Below are 23,046 nucleotides of genomic sequence, written 5' to 3' on the forward strand. Positions count from 1 at the left end.
CTGAATCGAATCTTAGTCAATCATCGATCGGCGATCAATCGATCAGTTTATTGGATTCCATTTATCCCGAAAATGAAAGCCCGCCGTTAAAGACACGTCGCTTCTCGGATTCGAAAAACAGAAACGCTGATGTTAAAATAATGAAAGCGTGCGAGAGAAAGTTAAAATCAATCGAATCGCGACTAAGAAAACAGACCAAGCATCGGGCCAATTCGCGTTTAATCGAAATGCTGAAGGAACAGTTAAATTTACTGGAAACTTTAGAAAAGTCAGAATATCTCGAAACTATAAACAAAAAGAAAGTTTCGGATTTAATGAAATTCCACGCGGATTTGTGCTTTCGATTATCCTCTTCCGAATTGGAAAATTGTAAAAAGAAGAAGAAGGGGAAGACGGAGGTTGAAACCCGAGATGATAAGGAAGCGGGAAATAAATTAAAAATCCCCATAAAGGCTATTAAAGTCCGCTTAATGAGCGATAGCGAAGTTTTCCCCATAGATTCTCCGTCGTACAGTAACATTTGGTCGGACGAAATCTGGAATGACCCGACTCGTCTACTTAAAGCTATGGAAAATGTAGATCGTTGGTAAACAATATTATAATTGATCGTTTCTGTAAAACGTTTACAATGCGAAAATAAATATGCAGTTTAATAAATATTATTTATTTTTAACGTGGACAAAAATTTAAAATGGAAAAATTGTCTAAATTCACGTGGTTGCTATGGTTATGAAAAAAACATGTCTGGTGACGTCAAGTTAGTATGGTAGTCATGGTTACCTCATATCGACAACATCGCGTAGTTGGGATTTCGGATGGCAATTCGGTCACAGACGAAGGAATAGCCAAAAACATATCAGGTAAGCTATTTGATAACGAAGGACGTGCGTCAACCTTGTAGTCAGCATGGATGACGTCACGGTTCAAAGGCGACGGAATCATCATCGGTAAGTGAAATTACCCGGTCGATAAACGTTCATTTATTTTAAAAATAAGCAACTTTTTCCTTTTTAAAAAATGTCGGATTGTCTTACGCTATTATGACGTAATTTATTGCAAATTTATGGATGAATGCGTTAACGCCGAAAGTTAAATGCATTATCCAACTTATTTCTGTCCTACAACAAGAATTTCTGCTCAAATAAGGCAGAATCTTAAGCGCAAGGTGTAAATGAATTAGTAAGCTGTGAATTTTAAATAGTCGTGGAGAAAATTAAACATGTGAGTAGCACGCGCATCTTCCCGTAAACAGTTATAATAATGTAAGCCCACATTGTCGAGGAAAATAAATTTCTCATATTGAATATAGTAATTAAATTTATATCATTGGAATGAGGCTGCGTACCCGTAATTAAGGAAAGAACAATTCTCTATTAAACTTAGCAGGCGTATGAAAAATGATTCTCGTGGGATTTTACTTTCCAATTACTCAAAGTGAATTGCATTAAAACTGATCAGGTTGTTGTACCTTTTTAGGTTGCTTCACTCTCGTGTTATGGATCTGCCGCCGAGCCAACGACCCATTTCGGCTGGTTTAAATTCGTTAATGGTCGCTTGTCAACAAGGCTTGGATCACGAAGTTAAAGCTATATTACAGAGGAAGGTAGGCGATTGTTTATTATTATTATTTATTTTTTTTTTAATAATACAATTTCGCCGAAGAAAAATCATCATTCGTTTTTATTTATATCGTTACTTGCCAGTTACAATTGTGAGAAAAGTTTATTTTTCGATACCCAAATTATCGAAAGTTTCATAAAACAAGTGAAGTTTACTGTTATTTGACACGAGTGATTTAAGAATTCGTAAGTTAAAAATTAGGCATTATCTTAAAAGGATGATGGTATGTAATTTGAAGTTAATGTCATCTTCCATTTCCTTACATAATTAAATTTTATTTTAAAAATCGTTAGGGTGTAACGGCATCGTTATTATCGATTTGCTTGTCCTTGATATTGCTGGGTGTGGACACTTATGACCTAATGAAGTGCCCCACCTACGAGCTTATCGGTAGTTTAGTGCATTCTGTTGCTTTTCTTAAATTACGTAAATGGTTTTGAGCTTCCCAAAACAAATCACCGTTAAATTAATTCTACTTTAATTTACAGACATTTACATTTTCTTATATAACAATTAAAAGTTTATTTACCTTCACGATTTCTGTCGAGAATTTCGATATATTTTTTAATGTTAAAAAAGTTTGCAAACATTTAACTTTAACATCTAAAAATGCAACCTTCATATCTTTACTTGTGTTATTATTATTGTTATTAAATATATAAATATTATTTTTATACTTATTATAAACTGTAAAATATGTTATATGATATATATTTGAAGTCAATTTTAAATTATGGAATATATTTACTTTAGTAAATAATTAGAAAAAATAAAATAAAATTGTGTAAATTAAGCTGATATCGTTTTACACGTGGAACTTCTAAACAAAATTTTGAGAATTTTTAGTAGGACCTCACCCTATCGATTGTAAAAACTAAAATGAATATGCTATTTAATGCGGTGTTGGAAAGACTATATTTAGTTCAGTTCTATGAAATTAGTAATAGATTTTTTAAAGTACAGCTTAACCTTCAAAAATTTAAAAGTTTAAAATCAATAATAATAACAACTATTATTATAACAGTAACAACCAATTAGTTCCTTAAAAGAATATACTTGTAGAACCATCAGTTAAGATAGTTGAATTAATTTCTAAAATTATATAATTCTGAATTTCACTAAAATATTATATTGTATATAAATTCAATCAAAAAGTGATCATTAAACGAACGCATCAAAGCTTTTTTTTAAATATGTATGATCTAACAAAATGTCCCGCTAGACCATAAAATGAATTCATCTATCAGCACCACTGAACTGATATATTATAGGAGTATAAAATTAATTATCTGTCATTCGAAAATTGAAGGACAGTTTTCTAAAAATGAATTAATGTGGTTATCAAAATGTTAAGTTAGTCTGCATAGGAAAGATAAAATAAAATAACAATGAAACCAACGACTTTGAGAGTTAGCAAAAATATTGTGAATATACCAAGCGCATATTTTATTATAATTTCATAATCCAACCAAATTTAATTAATTTGGTTGGATTGCCTGGTTGCATTGGCGCAATTTAATTGCAAAAATTGATAATTTTATGTTGTCTTAAAACTATAACATGAATTACAGGTATACCTGGAGTTACGTCGTTCTCGATTATACGTCGTTTGTCAAAAAAGTATATGGAAAAATAAAAATCAAGTTTAAGTCATTTTATTCGACTTTACATTCGTCCGCCACAAAATATTGAAGTCGTAATATCACTAGAAAAGCGTTAAAAGCACATAAAATCATAATAAAATATGTACATTTACAGTAAATGTTAATATAATCATCATAAATCCTAGAGAACGAAACACGAAAACATCTGTGTTTCTGTGTTGTCGTCTTATTTAGCGGTCTTTAAGCGCTCATTATTGGCGTTTTCCACCGTAGTTTCGACTTACGTCGTAACTACACAAGTAAATTCGACTTACGTCGCCTCTCCTGGAACCAATTACCGACGTAAGACGAGGTATACCTGTATTTTATAAAAATGAATTCTATGCAAGCTCAAGTGAACATAATTATAGTTTTCTTTTAGTAATTTTATATGTTAAATTACTTTGAGTTTTTGTGAATATCATAAGTTTTTATATATAGTGATAAGGTAACGAAATATTTGTTAAAGTTGAAATATTTGAAAAATTATTATTAAATAATTTTTTTCGTTAAAAAAAGACTACCTTCTATGTTTAGAAACGGTGCAAAATTTGATTATCTGAATTACAAAACTTGTCATTTCGCGAAAATAATTAATTTTATTATGAAGTAAAATATTCTGTAAATCTTAATTTTATAAACAAGGTAATCAAATTAAAATTGACGAGAGATATGGACCATATTTCGTAAAGTTTCGCGATAGTTTTATTTATCAAATTAATATGACAGAAGACGTAAATACTTTCACATAACCTCTTATTACTAGAATAATTTTAAAACTAATAATAAAGCTTTTAAGTTTAAATTTTTATAATGCTGTGCTTTATATTAATAATAGTTACAAAGTTTGCTTCAATGTCTAATAAGTAATTTTTATAATTCTTTTTGTTTTAAAGAATCGTAATAAATATCAAATTTATAGATTTTCATTGTTGATACTCTTCAGTTTAAACGAATAAGAATTTTTAATGAAAAGTCAATCGCAACATTATGCAATCGAGACAAATTCAGTCATTAACACTCGAAAAATCAAGAAGCGCATATTCGTGCTTCCTCACAATCCAGAAACAAATTTATAAAATCTAATTTGCGTCTATGCTAGAAACACAAATATTAGTAATATGAATCGATACACGATATCGTAGATTATGATGTTATCACGCAAAAAATTAAACAGAATTTTCCATGTTTATAAAATATTGTAGTGGTTAAAAATAACATCAAAGTTAAAATAGAAATTGCTGAGTTTAAGCAACAAAACTGTTTTAACATTAAATAAATTAAAACTTATTATTTTAATTGTGTTATATCAATACTCAATACAACTGAAAAAGTAAACCATATCACATTTCAATGAAACATGTTGGATTTTAGCGTAATACAATTTGTTACAAAATTTATAAACCAATATTTAGTTTTCTTATTTGGTAAAATTGAATCGTTTCAGCCTTCGCTAATTATCGGACACGATCGTACAGGAAAGACTCCTCTTCATTATTGTGCAGAAAACAGAACTTTGGCGTGTGCTGAATGTATATTGACTGCTGATCCTACTTTAATAAATGTTCAAGATGAGGAAGGTTATACTGCTTTGCATCTATCGGTTATTAGTGGCAATAAAATGATGACGAAATACTTGATTCGGAAAGGAGCCGATATTAACAGTGTTGATAACGAAAAACATTCTGCTATCCACTGGGCTACGGGTAAGTTTATAATTGGATGTTTTTTAATTCTTCCTGTACTATAGATACTAAAAAATCCATTCGGGCCTGTCACGAGTTTTAATAGACGACCGAATATTCAGACCACGAATACTGTATGTCGTGTCCTGTTCCTCAGACAAGACCCGTAGTCGGACTTTCACAATGATTGTCGCGTCTTAAGAGCCTCGGTTATTTCTGTTGTCTGATTTAAATGTTAATATTATAGACACGGTGTTACTAATAAAACGAATCTGTTATGGCGCCCTTCATTAAAAAACTCTCTAAATAACGAACAAAATTATTTAATTCTTAATGATTAAATTTTAATAATTATCTGCAAATCAATTTAGTATGTAAATCAATCCAATAATATGTTTTTTATTACATCATTATACTGGATTGTCAAATATATTTTTTTCATTTCGGTTCTTTCTCAAAAATTTAAAAAGTCGGGCCAACAAAACAAACTTTTGATTATATTTTCTGTTTTGAAAATTATTTAAATAACAGAAAAAAGAAGCTGAAGAATATGGAAAAGCGCTAGATAATTTTGAGTTGGTAAGATTGCTGACATTGAGAAGGAATTAAAATAGAAATATTCAGAGACAGTCCTTTTTTATTAACATATTGTGTTAATAATTTTATTGTTGCCTTGTACTAATTCTAATTTAAACTATTTGAACCTAAAAATCATTTTAATCTATTGCATTTTCTTTTGTAATTAAATCTAATGATTATACTTTATTTTTTATCATACAAATTGAAATTTTGTTTCAAAAGTTAATAATAATGAACAAAATAATCTTTTATTAATTTGATTTAAACCATCAAATTAATAAAATATTCTTACCGAATTTAATAACTACCACAGTAAGTAATTTTTAAATATAAGAAAATATTAATGAGATAATCACAGGATGGATTATATAAGTAGCTTAATACATCAATTTATTATAAATACAATTATATTTAAACTATAATATTATTTTGGCAATAAGATATTAAACGATAAAAGTTTCTCAGTTAAAAAAGAGCTTGTCCGTTACCAATGACCAATTAAGGGCATATAGTATTTCTTTTATGGAAAGTTCGTCTACTAAATTTATTTTTAATTAGAATATCTTAATCATAATTAAAGGATACATACTTATATGTAGCTAGTTGGGTATTTTTTACTTACAGAATTCGGTACATATATAAAGTATACATGCTATTCATATGTATACATAAGAATAGATATTCACAGTGTATATATATATATATATATCCCGGCTGTTTTTTAACCCGGGGAATTCTTCTCATTCCGGGAAATCCCGCAAATTTCTTAAAAGTTCACTTTTTTCTTATTTTGTGTTAAGGTTGAGGACATTTTGCAAATAGAAAGTATAATTAACTCATGAACTTTCAGAATATATTTGTATTTTTTAGTTTTAAGCTTGCTATTATGGCATGTCACAGATTGTCAATAATCAATATGTAGTCTATTTGCGACAGGACTCTGCAAATTCTTTACTTGTCAGAACCTTATTTTTCTTCACAAACCTGATTACTAAAGCCAAACGAACTGCCGAATTATTGGGCTATAAGCTTGATGTCGCTATTAAAGCAGCCGAGGTAGATAAATCAAGAATACTAGAGAGAAAAAGAAGTACTGTAACGCATCTCGAAAACGAACTAAAAATCTTCCAGGCTACAGGTGAAAAAACACATAACATCCGTCTTCTCTTAAATGCATTAAAGACGATTCCACCCTCGTAATTGAATCGGAAAGGGCATTCTCGGTAGCAGGACTTTTCATTACTAAAATAAGAACCAGATCGAGTGATTGGAGTATTGACCATCTTTGCTTTTTAAAATCTTATTATAAAAATTTACAATAATATTTTGTATTATGTTTTATTCAAAGAACAAAAGTTACCTTTTAAGTTAGAAGTTGGATCTAAGTTCATTTTTTCTTTAAATTTTTGACTTAATTCAAAGGCATTTTTGTTGTAAGCAGTTTCCAACAAACTTTAATAAATTTCTTTCTATTTGTGAAAATTTCTACGTAATTCAAAGGTAATTTTAAACACATATTTTACAGCATTATGAATATTATTATTTTGGAGGTTGCAGAACGTATTAAATTACTTTAAAAAATGAAAAATAATTATCTCATTCGATTTGAATATTTATTTTATATCTTAAAAATAATTAATTATATCCTAGGATTTATCGGGAAATGAGAAACCTATAGTATGTATTGTTATAATTATAAATTATTTTATGTAAAAACAATTACAATGCAGTTATGATATGCACGGTTTTCTTGTATGGTTCATAGTTCATTTTGAAATAACGCGTACATATAATACAAGTAAATAATAATGATAAATTCATTTTTATGCGTATATTGAGATTTAAGTAACGTGCTAGATATTCGTGCATAGTAAAAGAAGTTCATAAAGCGGACCTCTTCTTCAATTTTTGATACGTAATGATTTAATAGCGAGGTTGAGGCCGACATTTTCAACGCGAAAACGTGTACGTCGGAAGTTCAGCGCCGCTTTCCTGTAAGCCTAGAAGTTTGACAATGGCGTTTGGAAAGTCGGTGGAATCATGCTCGACGTTGCAAACGCCATTGTCAAACTTTTACGCTTACAGGAAGGCGGCGCTGAACGTCCGACGTACAGGTTTTCGCGTTGAAAACGTCGGCCTCAACCTCGCTAATACTTGCACCTGTATTTACTTTTATACTTATTACCTATATTTTCCCTCTATTGTTAAAATAACTTTTAATTAAATTTTCACAAAAAATTCAAATGAAGTGTTTTGAAGTTCTTAGATAGTAAGTGTGAATTTTCCTTGTAAATTTAACTTAATCTTATTTTATTTATGTTAATTATAAAACATAAATAAAATAAAAAAATTTTAATGTTAATTATAAAACAGTGTACTTTAAAATTTTTTGATAAAATAATTGTAAAACTGTCAAATCGGTGACAAATTGTGTGTTGGCGGACACATCCTTCCGATTATAAATGTATTTTTAATTTGGTCGTGTACAACCTGTGTAAATCACGATTGCATTGTATGGGCGGTATTTACAGAGTTGTGATGTTTTCTTGAGTTTGAACGAATATGTTTTTATTATATTTTCGTATTTTTAAGAGAAATTTACAAAGAAATTTTTACAAATTTTGTTTATTTTATGCGCTATTTTTTAAAATTTTTTGTAAAATTTTTTCACGAGCAATTTTCATCTTAAAGACTTTCGAAACATTTATTTTCTCATGTTTCGAAGAATTTCTGGATGAAAACTTTATGAAATCGAAGTAACAAACTGTCTCACGACGAAAGAGTTAGACAGGTAACAACCAGCGGCGCCCGCAGACTACACAAAGGAGAAACACAAGCTATAAAAATAGGGTCAAGTGCCCTAATGTACGGACCCCCTTGGTCGCAACAAATTTCTGCGAATATGGTCGTCGTGTGTGTAATTTTGCTTTGTCGTGAGGCACTTGTTACACTGTAAAAAATTCATTAGGAATTTCTATTTTGCAAAAATCTTGTACTTATTTTTAGTTCAGAGATATTCATAATTTCTTTTATTAGGTTAAACAGCTTAAAGTTACATACTAAATTAATTAAACGAAATTTATCAGGTTGTTTAAAATTTTCCTCAATCAGTATTTCATATTTAATTTTCTTAATCTTTCTTTTAAAATTCTTTTCAAATTTAAGTACAAAAATATCACTAAAAGCGCTTTCACAGAATAAAGTATCGAAAAATTTATATTATTAACACAGTTTTCTGTTATTTTCATTATCATAATGAACGATTCAGTTTTCTCTTAATCATTTTTCTTACTCTTTATAGTACCATTCTTCTAATCGTTTTATAACTTCAAATAAACCATATTAACAGTTTGTATATTAAGAATAAATTCAAATTCGATATCCCTTTTAATGTAATTATGGGAGTCGTGATTTTTAATTTTGACGTCAAATTCTTTTCTTGATTAAGGACAGCTTATAACACACCTTTTTAATGTTTAGATTTTCATGTAAAACTTGATATCATAATCTTACGACAAATCGGTTATGAATTCTCAATATATTTTATTCAAAGCTTGATTTTTCTATAATATTTTCGTCAGGTCATATAATTATTAAAGATCTCATAAGATCCAAAACATTCATAGCGATTTTCAGCCGAAAAACGCCCGAAAATTGCTATGAGTATTTGAATATATGAATATATCGAGTCGGAAGAACCGAAGTTAGCTTACAATTATTTTAATTATACAATTTAATAATTTATGATAATATAAATATTTTTTATTTCTAATAAATAAAATTAAGAATTAAAAAATTGATATTATTTCCAATAATTAAGAAAAAGAAAATGATTTACAAAGGTTAAGATTTAAGTATTCTTTAGACATTTTATAAAATTTTCATATTTGAAACTTTATTGTAGGTAATTAGGGTGAACATATACTATTTAAAAACGTAGTGACTTAATCATAGAATCTGTATTCTTTTACTGTATAATCGATTTGATAGATAGAGTCCCATTAGGGACATGAAAGCGGAATCCCTATAAAGCAAAACAAAAGTTCTTCAATACAGCATCATAAAAATTCTACTGAACATCAAATTAATTATAATAATAACAGAATTTAATTTGCAAAATTTATCTAATATTTTTAAAAGTGGCTTCCACTTGTTTTTTCATAACTTTGTAAGCACAATTACTATTCTCATAATAACTTTCATTATCTCTTCGTTCTGTAAATTATTCAGGCCAAAATAATAATAATTAACACCAGACTATTTATTTAATGCGGTATTATGTTAAAGAATATGATTCTAAGAATGCAATTTTCCATTACTAATTTTATTGAAGTTTATTAACGGAGTCGAGTTATTAGATTTATTATTATAGTATCGCTAACTTAATAAGATATATGTAAATGTATCTATTATATTGATATAGTTCGGTCTTTAAACGTTTTAGTATGTATGAATTGTTTTAAGTTTGCAGCTGATAATGATCTAAACTTCAGTGTACACGCAACGACATTTTTATCATGTGTTACTATAATTAACATATTTGAAAATAAGTCTCTTTCTCCTTATTTATTTCAGAGTATTGTTAGAAAGCATCGCTATCAAATACTGTATATTGATCAATTTTGTTGAAGATGATAAAGATTCATAGTTTCTGAATCCCATTTTTTAAACTTTAAAACAAAATTAAATAATAATTGTGTTCTACATTTGTTGTTGTTTGACGAGGAATGTATTCCAAATGAAAAAAAAAAATTAACACGCTACAAAACAGACTAAATACTGATATTATTTTGTTTACAAATTCCATTTTAAAATAGATAAACTATTTCCTTCTGTACATGTACTGTACTTTACACAGAAAGAATTTTTTTAATGCTATTAAGATTGGGAAATATTTCTGGAAAAATTAAAATATATCTAGAAAAGTTTTCTAGAAGACTGAAATCTAACTTATAATTTTTATAATTAGATTTAAGTCTTACAGAAAATTAAAATTTTAATGTATTATTGCCAAAAAAATTGGAAATAAATTCATATTAATTAATAATTTACTCCTTCAAGAACTTTTTAATAAACTTAGTGAGAATTATTTTATAAACTAACTATATTTATATAAAATTTTTTAATTATAATGTTAAGATCAAGAACTTATGCACTTCTAATAAATGTAATTTATATTCAACAAAAATTTATTTTATATAAATGTAGTTATTTTACTTGTTATATTTAAAATGTAAATTTTATCATATAAAATAAAAAATTAAACTGAAATTAAATAAACCGATTTAAAGTAGATAAAATGTACTTAAACTCAGAAATTAAACGTTTTTGTCTAATGAAAATATGTGGCGTAAATTATAATTTTCGTTTTATATATTAAGATATTAACTAATTGAAGACATTTCTATATTTAGAATGGTTTATAATTCTACATTGGATGAATATTTATATTGAATTTAAAACATTTTAAAATTATAAATATAAGTTTCGACTGAAATACATCGAATTTAGCACGAATTTCATAATAAAAATGGTTACAAGTTATCTACATTAAATAAAATTTGAAAAAATATGATTACTTTTCTATTGATTACTCACTCTTTTACCAGTAATCACTTCATTAGTCTTTTTCTCTGAAAAAATATATGTACAGTGAAGTCTGAGTTATACGTAATCCACTTATATCAAATTTTAATTCTTTTTATATGTATCTATCTGACGGTCCCGGTTCTATTCTTTTTTTTTTCTTTTCATTTATTCTTGTTTATGTGTAACAAATTCTCTGTTTCCTTAATACTTTTTTCTGAATTGGTATATATTAAGGATTGAGATTTTAATGTTAGGGGAGATGTCTCAAAATAATCCCTCTAAGCATAAAAGACTATCTATTCTTGTATTTTATTTGTGAATTTGAAAGAAACACCTCGAGATTACTCATTGACAAGAAAAAATTGCATTTATTTATATATCAAAGTAAAAAGAATAAATTTTATTCCATGTACTCAGTTACTATCTTGCCTCGTACCCAGGGCAAAATACTAACTGAGTGCATTAGAATCCCAGGATCATAAAGATCATAGAATCTCCGTATCCCAGGGCCAAATGATCCTGACATTATTATTTTGTTCCACGGCCATCACAAATGAAGTTTTTTGGAGCCTTGTCCAAGCCTGCACATGATTAATGAGTACAAAGCTTGCAGGATTGACACTGTCTCCACTTTTGACTAGGATTGAGAAAACAACTCGTCACAATAAAAGCACGGTGCGTCGTCGTCAGCTGGAGAAACATGATTTGATGCAAAGAATGGTTTTCGGCAAGATTCTTAGAGATTTTGGGAATTATTTTCTCGAATGTTTTGAAAGTAGGATGATGACGTAAGCACTGTGGAAGTCGCCTTTTCTTTCTTGTGAGTTCTACTAATTTTTTTAAAAAGAAACTTTTTTACTTAGTCCCTTCGATAACTAAATTAGTATTTCTGTTGTTCAAAATGAATTCGCTATGTGTATCTAGACATTAACTTGTCTGCACAAACTTCTTTAATAAAAAACCGCACGATTAAAAATCAATAATAACTACATTCGCTAACTAATTCGAATAAGCATTGTTACTTGTTAACAGCGATAACTGGTTAGTGAGCATAGATTTGGTTATAATAATCTTGCATTGTTTCTAGCTACCTTGCAATATGATAACATGGGATCATTTTGATTCACTCGACGTACTTTTTCAGCACAGAGTTTTACAAACTTTACCTTCGATTACTTTGCAAGTTGCTTGCATGCTTTTAAACGTTTCCTAATATATCTTTTTAATTAATTATAAAAAGTCAAGCATTACGTTTTGCTACACGTTTCGCAATTCCTATCAAGCTTAGAGGATGACGCAACATAAGTTCAGAATATAGTACTCGCCACAATATCTGCTGAATAGTTTGTAAGATTGTAGTCTTCTTTTGCCTGCTGTTCACCCTTCTTGTATTATGAACGTGAGGATATGTATGTATGTACTGTATGTACTCACCACAATGTTTTTACTAAACATCAACGCAGCTGCCAGCCAACTGTCGCTTATCTGAGGTCGCCTTTAATTGAGAATGATAAAGTATGTTCAAGCTGAAGTCTTTCCAATGGCTAACCGTTGCCATCTAGCTACAATTTTGAAAAATAACGAGGGAACATTTTGGGCAAATCTCCCGTACTCACTCCACTATATTTTAGTTGGCATATAACTTGCCAGGCGCCGAAAGTGAGACAAAAAGCGGAACTCTAGTATGATTTCACGATGACAAATGGGAACTTTTACACGAAAAAACACTAAAGCTTTTGAACTGATTGCAGCGTTTCGGTGGAGGTTAACGTAAACAACTTGTATTTGCACAAATCCCGTGATTATGAAATTCATTTTTGTCTCCGATTATGAATTGTGGTTCGTTATCAAAACGAAAAGCTATCTCAATTTAACGTAAGAGATCAGACTAATCACTAAGTCTGTAGGTGTACAATTCTGTATGTACGAAAAACTAATTGGCAGACTGCTTAAAAATTAATTATACGACATTATGCATCATCGTAGTGAAAATAAATATTATGAAGGCTGCTAATTTTCAGCAGAGTTGCCAATTTATCTAAGTTTTTTGTTAGATTTAGTGGATTTATGAACAATCTAGCTACACAAATTACTTAAATTATAATGACCTAGCTATTTTTATGCTGTAAAAAAAGCTGGACATAATTTTTATATTTTTTTGTTACTCTCGGCAATACGTATAACTCGGGCTTTATTGTCCTAAATAATAATATAAAAATTTATATTTAAAAAATAATAGTAAGAAATCAAAATTAATTTTTTAATTTTATTCATACAAATTTAAAAAGTGAATTTTCAAATTGGCACGTGAAATATATTAAACCAAGAACTGAAATCGATTTTTGAGTTCATTTCTAATAAAGTTTATTATAAATAAAACACAGAATTTCGAAGAAAATTTATTTAGATCGTGATATTCAAATGATAATCAAAAGAAAACAAATAAGTAAAATATTTTGCATTTTTTTTTTTAAATATTATCAATCGATTTATGTAAATAGTCTTATTTATGACAAATAAAAATGCTAATAAATATAAAAATTAAATAAAAATACTCGAAAAATAAGAATTATTTATTCACTTTTTTGAAATTTTGGTCGTGTAATTTTTATGTGAATTTTGAATATCGGAGTGAAAAAAATGAAATTTACTAATATATTGGGTATTTTAATTTTATGCCTATTGTTAGACAGCGATAATGTCAGAATTAACTGTTAAGAATATAGTATAATGTCTACAAACGGAGAAGAAACGAAAATTTAAAGTAATTTTATAGATATTATATTTGAATTTTCCTAAAGTCATCGATTTCTTCGAAGGTGTTCCAAAAGGCTACAGTTTGTAAGCAATGAGTCGTAACACTTAGGATGGTTTTCCTAAACTAACTTGACACTACATCTTAACCCGTTAGCTGTCGATGAGCTTACATCGACGACTTTAGGAAAACTCTCTTTATAAATTAATAAACTTAGGTAATTTAAATGATTATCTAAATTTAATATAGCTGAGAGGAGAAAGTAGCATGGAATTCGAAGTTCCGATATTAAAGTTTATCCGTAAGCTATATATGATACAATAAAGGAACAAATAAAATCCTTATTGTGTCTTGAATATTTTAAAACTTGGCTTCTTATTTTTAATTCTTTTATTCAAAATAGTAAAAGCAATAGGATGTATGAAGAAGTTTAACATCCAGAATCATTATGGAGAATACGTCTAGTTATTAGACATATTCTCCGTATTACACTCTGATATAATGAAGTTTCTTTATAGAAATGATTAATTTTAAAGTCCAAGGTAGTTAATAATTTAATTCATAATCTTTTATTCTATTTAATGAATTATAAACAAATTTAGGATTTATTTATTTTAAAAGATCTGTTTGCAATAACCTTTTATAATTACTTTTAATAGTATTTTTATTCATATGTTGTTAATCTTACCTTAAATTTCGATTAATCGAATCTCGTTTGTGATTCGATTAATTGAAATTTTACTCTAAAAATATTAAAATTGCGTATTTCGGTGTAGCCTATAGAAAATTTGAAAAATTGTTTTAAAAATTCTAAAATATACAAGGTTGTAGGCTATACAATATAAAACGATGTTCTAAGTGAACAATTAAATAAATGACAATCTTTGAATTATTTTCTCTTGGTTTAATTTTCTACTTTAAATTTACTTAACTAATATAAATTCCTGTCCAATTAAATTAAAAATAAAAATAATGTTAATAGAAACAATATAAGAGAGTTTTACCTTTTGAAACCTGAAAAATTAAGCACAATAAATATTTAGAAAGATGCTGTATTAATGCTTTATTAGGCAATAATCGTATTCTAATCGTTAAAATTTGTATCGATTAGTTATATTTGAGATGATTTATTATTGAAGCTGTCATGAGAATACTGTATACTGTGTACTTTGAATATCGCAAAAAAATATATCAGTTTATAATTTGAATATGATTATAACTTATGTAAATAATATAGAGTTACAATTAGTGATGGGTTCATTCTAATGATTTACTCTCCCCTTTTTTTGGCCCACCGGTGACCCAGTGAATAAAACCACTGAACACTAAATTTCTAATTCTTAATCCTTGGTTGTGAATATAGACATTAGTCGAGCAGTTTCCTATCATGTGCCGTAAAAACCAATGACTAATTAAACGAGTTACCGTATATCTCGGCGGATAAGACGATAGTTGAATCATAAAAAATGGCCCCCAAAATCCGGGGTCGTCTTATAGGACAGATATATGCTAAAACCATAAAACTTTGACGAAAATTTATACCTCGTCTTATCCGCCGAGATATACGGGTATTTAGATTTGCTTTCATGTTTGGCGTATTTTAAAATACGTCCAACACGGAAGCAATATTATGACTATTTAATAATTTTATAAATTAAAATATATTTAATGCAATTAAACTGACTTATTAATGATAAAGATAATTATTGGTTGCATTATTGATAATGGAATTATAAAAGTTTAAGCATAAAAATGAGGAGTTTTCAATATGGAAATTGTAAAATATTATTATCGTTTTTAGACATCTGAGCAGTTGCAAGATCTTCATGAACTAAAAGATTTACTGATCCGAATGATCCATTGGAATGATAATTTGATTATTCAAATCATTCAAATGAATCCATCACTAATTATTATTTATACCCAGAATCTTTATTTTTCAAATCAACTACAGTAATTCCCAAATATTTGTGTAATGTAAACATAATAGCTAATTAAAATTGGATATTATAAGTAATTATTCATTTACTTTTATTATTTCTCATGCTTTCTAGTTTGTGGAGAATTGGCATGTTTGGATATCTTAATGGAAGCGGGAGCTTTTCCTTCCACACCAGATATTCATGGAGCATATCCCATACATTATGCCGCTCAGATGTGTGGTCCTAATAGCGAAATGGGAAACGATGTAAAGATCGGATTAGCAGCCCTTCGAAAACTATTGAGTTGGGGTGTCGAAGTCGACGTTAGCGATCAAGATGGCCGTCAACCACTTCTATGGGCAGCTAGTGCAGGTATGCATGCTTATTCTTATCGTGTTTATTCAAATTATTATTATTATTATTAAAATTGTAGTTAGTTTTAGTTGTATCAATATCATTGAATATTTATAATTGTCTGAAACTATAAATATAAAACGTATTAAATTGAAAAATTTTGAAATTTTAAAAGCCATTTGCCATCTCAGATTAAAAGTCGAATTTTTCAAGATTCTGAAATATAACAGTAGCCTATATAGATCTAAATTATTGGCTGATTAATAATATCCTGTGAGGTTATTCTTATTCTCTTAGAAGAATTTCTGCATTGGAAGATTCTCAAGGGGATGAGATATCGATATCGAAAAAAAATAATGGAATAAGGACAAGGTATAAAATTCGATCGATGAGAGACTCTTATCTTGATAATCTCTAACCTAGTTATCTCTTCGCTTTCACGATCAAATTGATAAAGCTTCTTTGTGTCAGTTTACAATACGTTTCTTTCTTATCATCACATAAAATATGTTCTTATAAATTATTTGAAAGTTTGCCTTGATTCCATTTCAAATTCAGGATCCGAATAATGAATTATACTGTATTTTATATTAATAAAGTTATTCTTTATGCTAGGTTATTTAATTCTTTATAAATATTTTAATGATGTTTTTTCCAGTGATAATAAAGTTAACAGTATATTATCCCCTTAAAATTTAATTTAGTATTGTAATCTGAAAAATCAACGCTATGCAATTAGAAAAACGAAAAAATAATAAATAATTTGATGGTTTTTAGTTTATAGTTTTCAGTATATATTGTAAATGGTATAGGACTATATATTGCAACCCATGAAATATTTTTTTATAAGTTAAAATAAATATTAGCGTGTTTTATTTTAAAAATCCTCTTATAAATACGATTATATACGTACGAATTGTAATTTTTTATAGGATAATTAAAGTGAAATAAATTATAATGCGTGGACATATCATTTTCAAATCTTCGCAATTCATAAAAATTAATATTTCGCTTCTAATACTTGTATTTGAATCTTATTTGGTTCCTCTTATTTGGTTTATTATTCGCTACTAATAATTATTGAGTAATTAGACTCAGAGCGTTGTTCTTTCTCTCCTTTCACTCTTTGTAATTGACCCTAATAGACTGGTCCTCCCGAAGTGAACGAAAATTGGTTCTGGCCGTAAAGCCGTGGTGCTACGTATTAAACGAAAATAATTCATAATTGTAATATTTTAAATAAATTTGAATTTAGTGTAATTTGAAAAAAATATAAAGTGGATATTAAAATAAAGCACGTTATAAATATTGCATTTTTAAGATGGATATTTTGAAATATATATCTATTTAAGAACTGCAATAGAAACAATACGAGAAGTTGTTGTAGATTATTGTAATTTAATTATATGAAAATATTTTTTTTAAGATGACATTATATTAAAGTAATTGCATTAAAAATTTATATTTCCATATTGTAATGTCAAATGTTATAAAAATCTGATTAAAATACAGTATCAATTCCATTATTATAATTTCATGAGGATAACAGAAGGATATCAATACGTAATAATGAGGGTGTTAAACATTCTGTGGTCTAACGTAAGCTTGATCCCTGTTGTTACAAATAACCTCATGGCTTAACTACACAATGTCCATAGAAACCGTTAAATGCACTCTAGTTGCACAAAGATATAGTGAAGTAAAAAGTATAAAACAATAGAGAATTTTTAGCTATTTAACCCAAAAGTAACTGTAGAATTAAAAAAAAAAAAAAAAAAAAACTTGTGTAGTAAAATAGTCTGCAAGAAATTAGTAGTTAATATTTATAATTTCATTATTTATATGATTTTTCTTTTATTAGCTATCCCTGTTAATAATTATTTTAATAGAAGAAATATAAATTAGTTTTGCATACTTTTATTTATTATAGCATAATTTATTTTTCTATGTATGATATATGTAAACATTTAGAAAATTAGATTAGATTATTTAAAAATTGCACTTTTTATAAATTAATTAAATAAGTATATTATTCGCTATGCACTGCATGTCAATAGTTGCACTGTAGATAGCATACGAGGGACTTAAATGTGACACCCATTAGAAAATATATACTGATTTCTGTCCTCTGTCCGTCCCTGCTGAAGAGACCAGAACTAGTAAAACATACTGTCCTTCAGGCAGCAGCGATGCAATCCTCGCACTGGTGAATGCCGGAGCCAACGTCCATGCTGAAGATAAGGATGGACTCACAGGTTAGTATCTCGATTTGCACTACAGTAAAATTTCTCTAGTTAATTTGAATGAAATAAATTGTCTTTAAAATTAAAAAAAGCTGACGCATAAGTACATCTCGGCGGATAAGACGACCTTCAGATAAGACGAGGTATAGATTTTCGTCGAAGTTTTATAGTTTTAGCATATATCTGTCCTGTAAGACGACCCCCAAACTATCAATGGCCTGGGAATTTCGTTTAGATCAGCGATTATCATCTGGATAATAACAGTGTATAGCGTATAGGCAATTACGTCCTATTCGTAATTTTTTGAAAGAACATCAAATTTTATTTTCTTGCATCTGGCGGCACTGCCTTGCGATTGTTGCAAACATTCGCACTGATTCGGGCATTCGGGCAATGACCTTGACTATTCGCAAAAACGTCGTATGGGCTATTCTATTTTGTGCACATACCTACTCTCTACTAGTAAATAATTACGGTTTGTCCGTTTTTTATAATGGTTTTAATTTATATAAATTTCAATCTAATTTTTTTGTATCTGTCCTATAAGACGACCCCGGATTTTCGGGGCCTTTTTTTATGATTCAACTATCGTCTTATCCGCCGAGATATACGGTATATATACTACTATTAATTAAAGATATCATTTCTGTGTAATAGTAGTAATTAGGAGTTTCAAAAATTTTTAATGTAAGCCTATATTTATATTTTGTTCAGATGAAACAGATGTTTTATAATAACAAAAATTATTTTACTCGTTTAATAACTCTAGAAGTCATTTAATATATTACAGATGAAAGAAATGACACCATTTTTATCTACTAATCCATACATTATATATATATATTTTTTCTCCAGATTAATTGATACAGTAATCTGTTTAATGCATTAAACGGGTATTTTTCTGTTTGTTTTTGTATGTCTTATTTATTTATTTTAGTTTTTGTACTGTATTTTAATTAAGAAAAAAATTTTGAAAAATTTTCTAGTGTGGTTTTTCTTTTACTTTAGGGTGCCAGAGCCCCTCTGGGTGGGCCACTATGTTAATGTATTAGTTTTTAATGCGAATAATTGAGGTATAGTTTCAAAAACGGTCAACTCCACTTGTTCTGTGTCTGAAACATAAAGGGCTTTAATATGGCTAATTTTGAAATTAACCTCCAATATTCATCCCTCTTCTTATCCCTTTTTTCTGTTTTGCAATTAATTTAGAAATTTATAACAATCATCATTGAAAAGAACAGGAAAATACGTAAGATCAAGTGCTTAGCTAATTGTTTTTTTCTTTTTAAAGATGGACTTAGCAGTATTTGAAACTATACGCGCGCGCACACAGGGACGTCGAAAGTTCGTAAGGAGCCCAAGGATAATAAATAGTAGTTAAATATATTAGTATATGTAACATTAAAGATTATAGGGAAAAACTAATACGGACCGGACCCTTAAGTTTTCTCGGATCCGGAGAAAAATTTCTAGCTACCTAAGGACCTAGACGGCCCTGAGCGCAGAGCACACGTATTACGATAGAGTCTTGATTAACGGAGACTCGTTTAGCCAAGGTTCTGCATTATTCGACATGAATTGCGAAAGAGTATTTTAAATGCTTTGTCGACAAAGACATGCGAAACTTAGGATAGTACAGTTTGTTTCACGAATCTTGGAAGGAGATGTGCGTATTCGAAAGGATCTGAGAAGTTTTTAAAATAGTTTTGTATTGATTGTCGTGAGAAGTCAGAATAAAGCTTTTTAAAAGATGAAAGAAATTTTAATTGTGATTAGGGAAGAGGGTGACGGGACCATCGGGAAGTCGGGAAATTTCCAGAGGCGCCGGGTAGCCTAAATTTTTATTATAAAACGAGCAAAAATTATTGTGACATCGTGATAAAAAATTTAAGCATATTTAAAATACGAGGTATATACTCGCGATCTCAAATTAATAGTGTCTTGCCCCAGTACATCATAATTTTCTTGATAATAACAGTCTTCCCAGTCATCTATGTAACTTTGTTCTAGGGAAAATTTTTGAATTAAAATCACGTGACTTCCAGTCTAGCCCAGACGTTTGTATATAGTTAACAGTGGTCCACTGCCCCTAAGCTTTCCATATCTGGTCTCGACTTTCATCTGTTTAATATCGTTCTCGAGATTAAGAAAGGACAGGCAGATGAATTTATACGTCCACAATTTTTTTTAAAATTGCAGCCCAATTACAATTAAAACTTGTGTCCACTACTAGCTGAGTGGTTAACACTGGTAATTGGTGACTGGTTCGTGCCTAACCAACGGGCTGGCTGCGTGTAGTTTTTCGGGTTTTCTTCACGTGTGCAACTCCTAAATAGAAGCCAGTTTCCCAGAGAAAGTTCTCTGGGTAAGCTCACTATGTTCCAATTTATTTGTATTTTGTTTAACCCTCTCTAACTGAGCATGTTCTGGTGGTGAAATCATTTCTTCTACTTCTTGAATCTGTGTACTATCAGCACCACTCTGTTGAAAGGTTGCAGTTATTGTTTCCACCCTCTGCTTTTTTCTAAAAGTCTTTTGTGTTTCCTATTTATAAATTCTCTATGACATATCGAATTAAACATGACTTTGTAACATCTATCTAATAATGATCGACATAGCTGAACCAAGTCAACATGAAACAAAAAAAAAATGTTCGTGAAGGTGCATGGTCAGGAGTACGTGGTATTTCTTGAACAGTAATAAAATTTTCCTGTAACATTTTATATGTGTATTCTTTTGCATCTTTAGATAACATCACTGATAAATATTCAATTTGCTTCATTTCCAAATATCTTTTCATCAATAGTAATCGAAACACTCTGCAGCATTTAGAATCAAATTTATCTTGAACAACTGAAATAGCTATGGCTTCTGATAATTTCTGCAAAGATTTCTTAATATTAACTACATACATTCTGCCACCTCTCTCATCTACTCTTGAAACAAATGATGTTGAATCATCAATTAAGACTGCAAGATATGCATCCATTTCATCTGCTGTAATATTACTCTCTTTTATCAACATCTGCAATAATTCATGGCGAGGAACAGGATTGGTTGTTTCAACCCAAGGATTACTTCTCGTTTCAACTGAACGTAATAATGTCCTTACAATGTCTCCAGTTTTGTTATCAAATCGTGATATCACAGCTTTAATAATGCATTGATCCCTAAAATACTGATGAAAGCGATCAAAATTAACTCTCCAATAGATAGTTTCTTTTGTTGAAGTGTTTCTTAATTTTAATTTCTTTGCTGGTGGTAATCCCTCATCATTACTTACTTCATTGAGTGCATAAATTTCTAGTTCACAAATTCTAAACATTTCATGTTCTTGAAGATACATGCTAGGGACAAGAGAGTTTTCTTCCCCAGAAAGTTTTATTATGGACTTACCTCATATTACTCATTTATCTATAATTTTTATTATTAATGTAGGCTTATACGTTGTAACCTGCACGTTATTAACATATAAATACAATATGTACCAGAAAGCTTATCCCACACTTGCTCTTGCATATCAATATTTTTTAACTTGGCCAATTTCTCGAGTAGCTTGCGAACCTTTTAGAAATTAAAATATATAAAGAATAGATTAAGGTCAGCAATACACTGAATCTCGACTGGTAGCATTCATGCTAATGAACTGTGAGAGAGGAATTGTGAGCAGAGTTGAAAAGGAAGAAATCATTATGGCTCTAGCTGAATTCCTCTATTATCAAAATTTATTATTTAATGCATGAAGGACGCAAGGATATTTTTTCTATCTTCTTTATATAGAGAAATAAAACAAAACTTATTTTATTAGTCTAAGTATCATTTCTGTGATATTTTGTTCTGAGTTCCTTAAGTGCAGCCTACATAAACAGTAGTTATTTGTAAATGTGGTATGCATTTACCAAAAATAAAAATACTTATGACTGTTTTTGTTATCCTTCAACAATGAATAAATCATTTTTCAAATATTGTTTCTTATATACTTAATTTATGATGCAAGACATTTGTAAAAAATGTCTACTTTTCAACTTATTCCCTACATATTCATAAGCGTTAGTGTCATGAGTTAGTGTCCAGACGGACACCTTATTGTAAGTCAAAGTGTCCTGGATTTTAACATCTGGACACTTTAACTGATGACACTGGTGCCACTCCATATGTTTTCCGTGCTGCTTCAACTAATCCCATCCACCTGTGATTGTAATCATATTTGCTTTAATAAATACAATTGTAAATAAAATTAAAATAAAAAATATTATTTCTGATCAGTAAGACTAAATATCTGCATCCATAATTTTCCAGTACTTATTATACTGGAAAATTATGGATCAGAAATAATATTTTTTATTTAGTTCACCAGGTGAGGTGAACTAAATAAAAAATATTATTTCTGATCAGTAAGACTAAATATCTGCATCCATAATTTTCCAGTATAATAAGTCCTGTTAATTGATAAATGTACTTCGTATATAAAAATAAATTTAAGCTATGATAAAGGACACAAACGCATAATAATTAAAATTAAAAAATGTTATATTATGAAATTTAAAAGTCGTTATGATCAATAAGTAAAAGTAGAGTACATCATAGACTTTATACATAGGCTACAAATCCATTTTACTTAGTTATTTATCGTGGTGAAAGTGGGTCAAAATGACC

At 28.9% G+C, this 23,046-nt stretch overlaps 1 protein-coding gene and 1 pseudogene across 4 annotated transcripts in view; one reads left to right on the top strand and one right to left on the bottom strand.

Annotated features, from left to right (window-relative positions):
- Nucleotides 1-737: 737 nt before the first annotated feature.
- Nucleotides 738-23,046, top strand: part of LOC136969594 (ankyrin-3-like) — a 39,065-nt gene continuing 16,756 nt past the window's right edge. The window contains exons 1-5 of one of the 4 annotated variants that reach the window (XM_067263821.1): nt 738-860; nt 1,477-1,603; nt 4,711-4,969; nt 15,926-16,165; nt 18,295-18,402. In XM_067263821.1, the coding sequence (XP_067119922.1) occupies nt 1,496-1,603; nt 4,711-4,969; nt 15,926-16,165; nt 18,295-18,402 (715 nt within the window). In that variant the 5' untranslated portion in view covers nt 738-860; nt 1,477-1,495. Of the gene's footprint in view, nt 948-1,476; nt 1,604-4,710; nt 4,970-15,925; nt 16,166-18,251; nt 18,403-23,046 lie in introns of those variants that run through there. The other 3 variants (XM_067263819.1, XM_067263820.1, XM_067263822.1) reach the window with 3 other exon arrangements.
- On the bottom strand, nt 20,719-21,756 carry LOC136969665 (DNA-directed RNA polymerase III subunit RPC3 pseudogene; annotated as a pseudogene).

Source organism: Centruroides vittatus, unplaced genomic scaffold (genome assembly GCF_030686945.1).
Source record: "Centruroides vittatus isolate TY-2023 unplaced genomic scaffold, ASM3068694v2 contig_18, whole genome shotgun sequence".
Lineage (NCBI taxonomy): Eukaryota > Metazoa > Arthropoda > Arachnida > Scorpiones > Buthidae > Centruroides > Centruroides vittatus.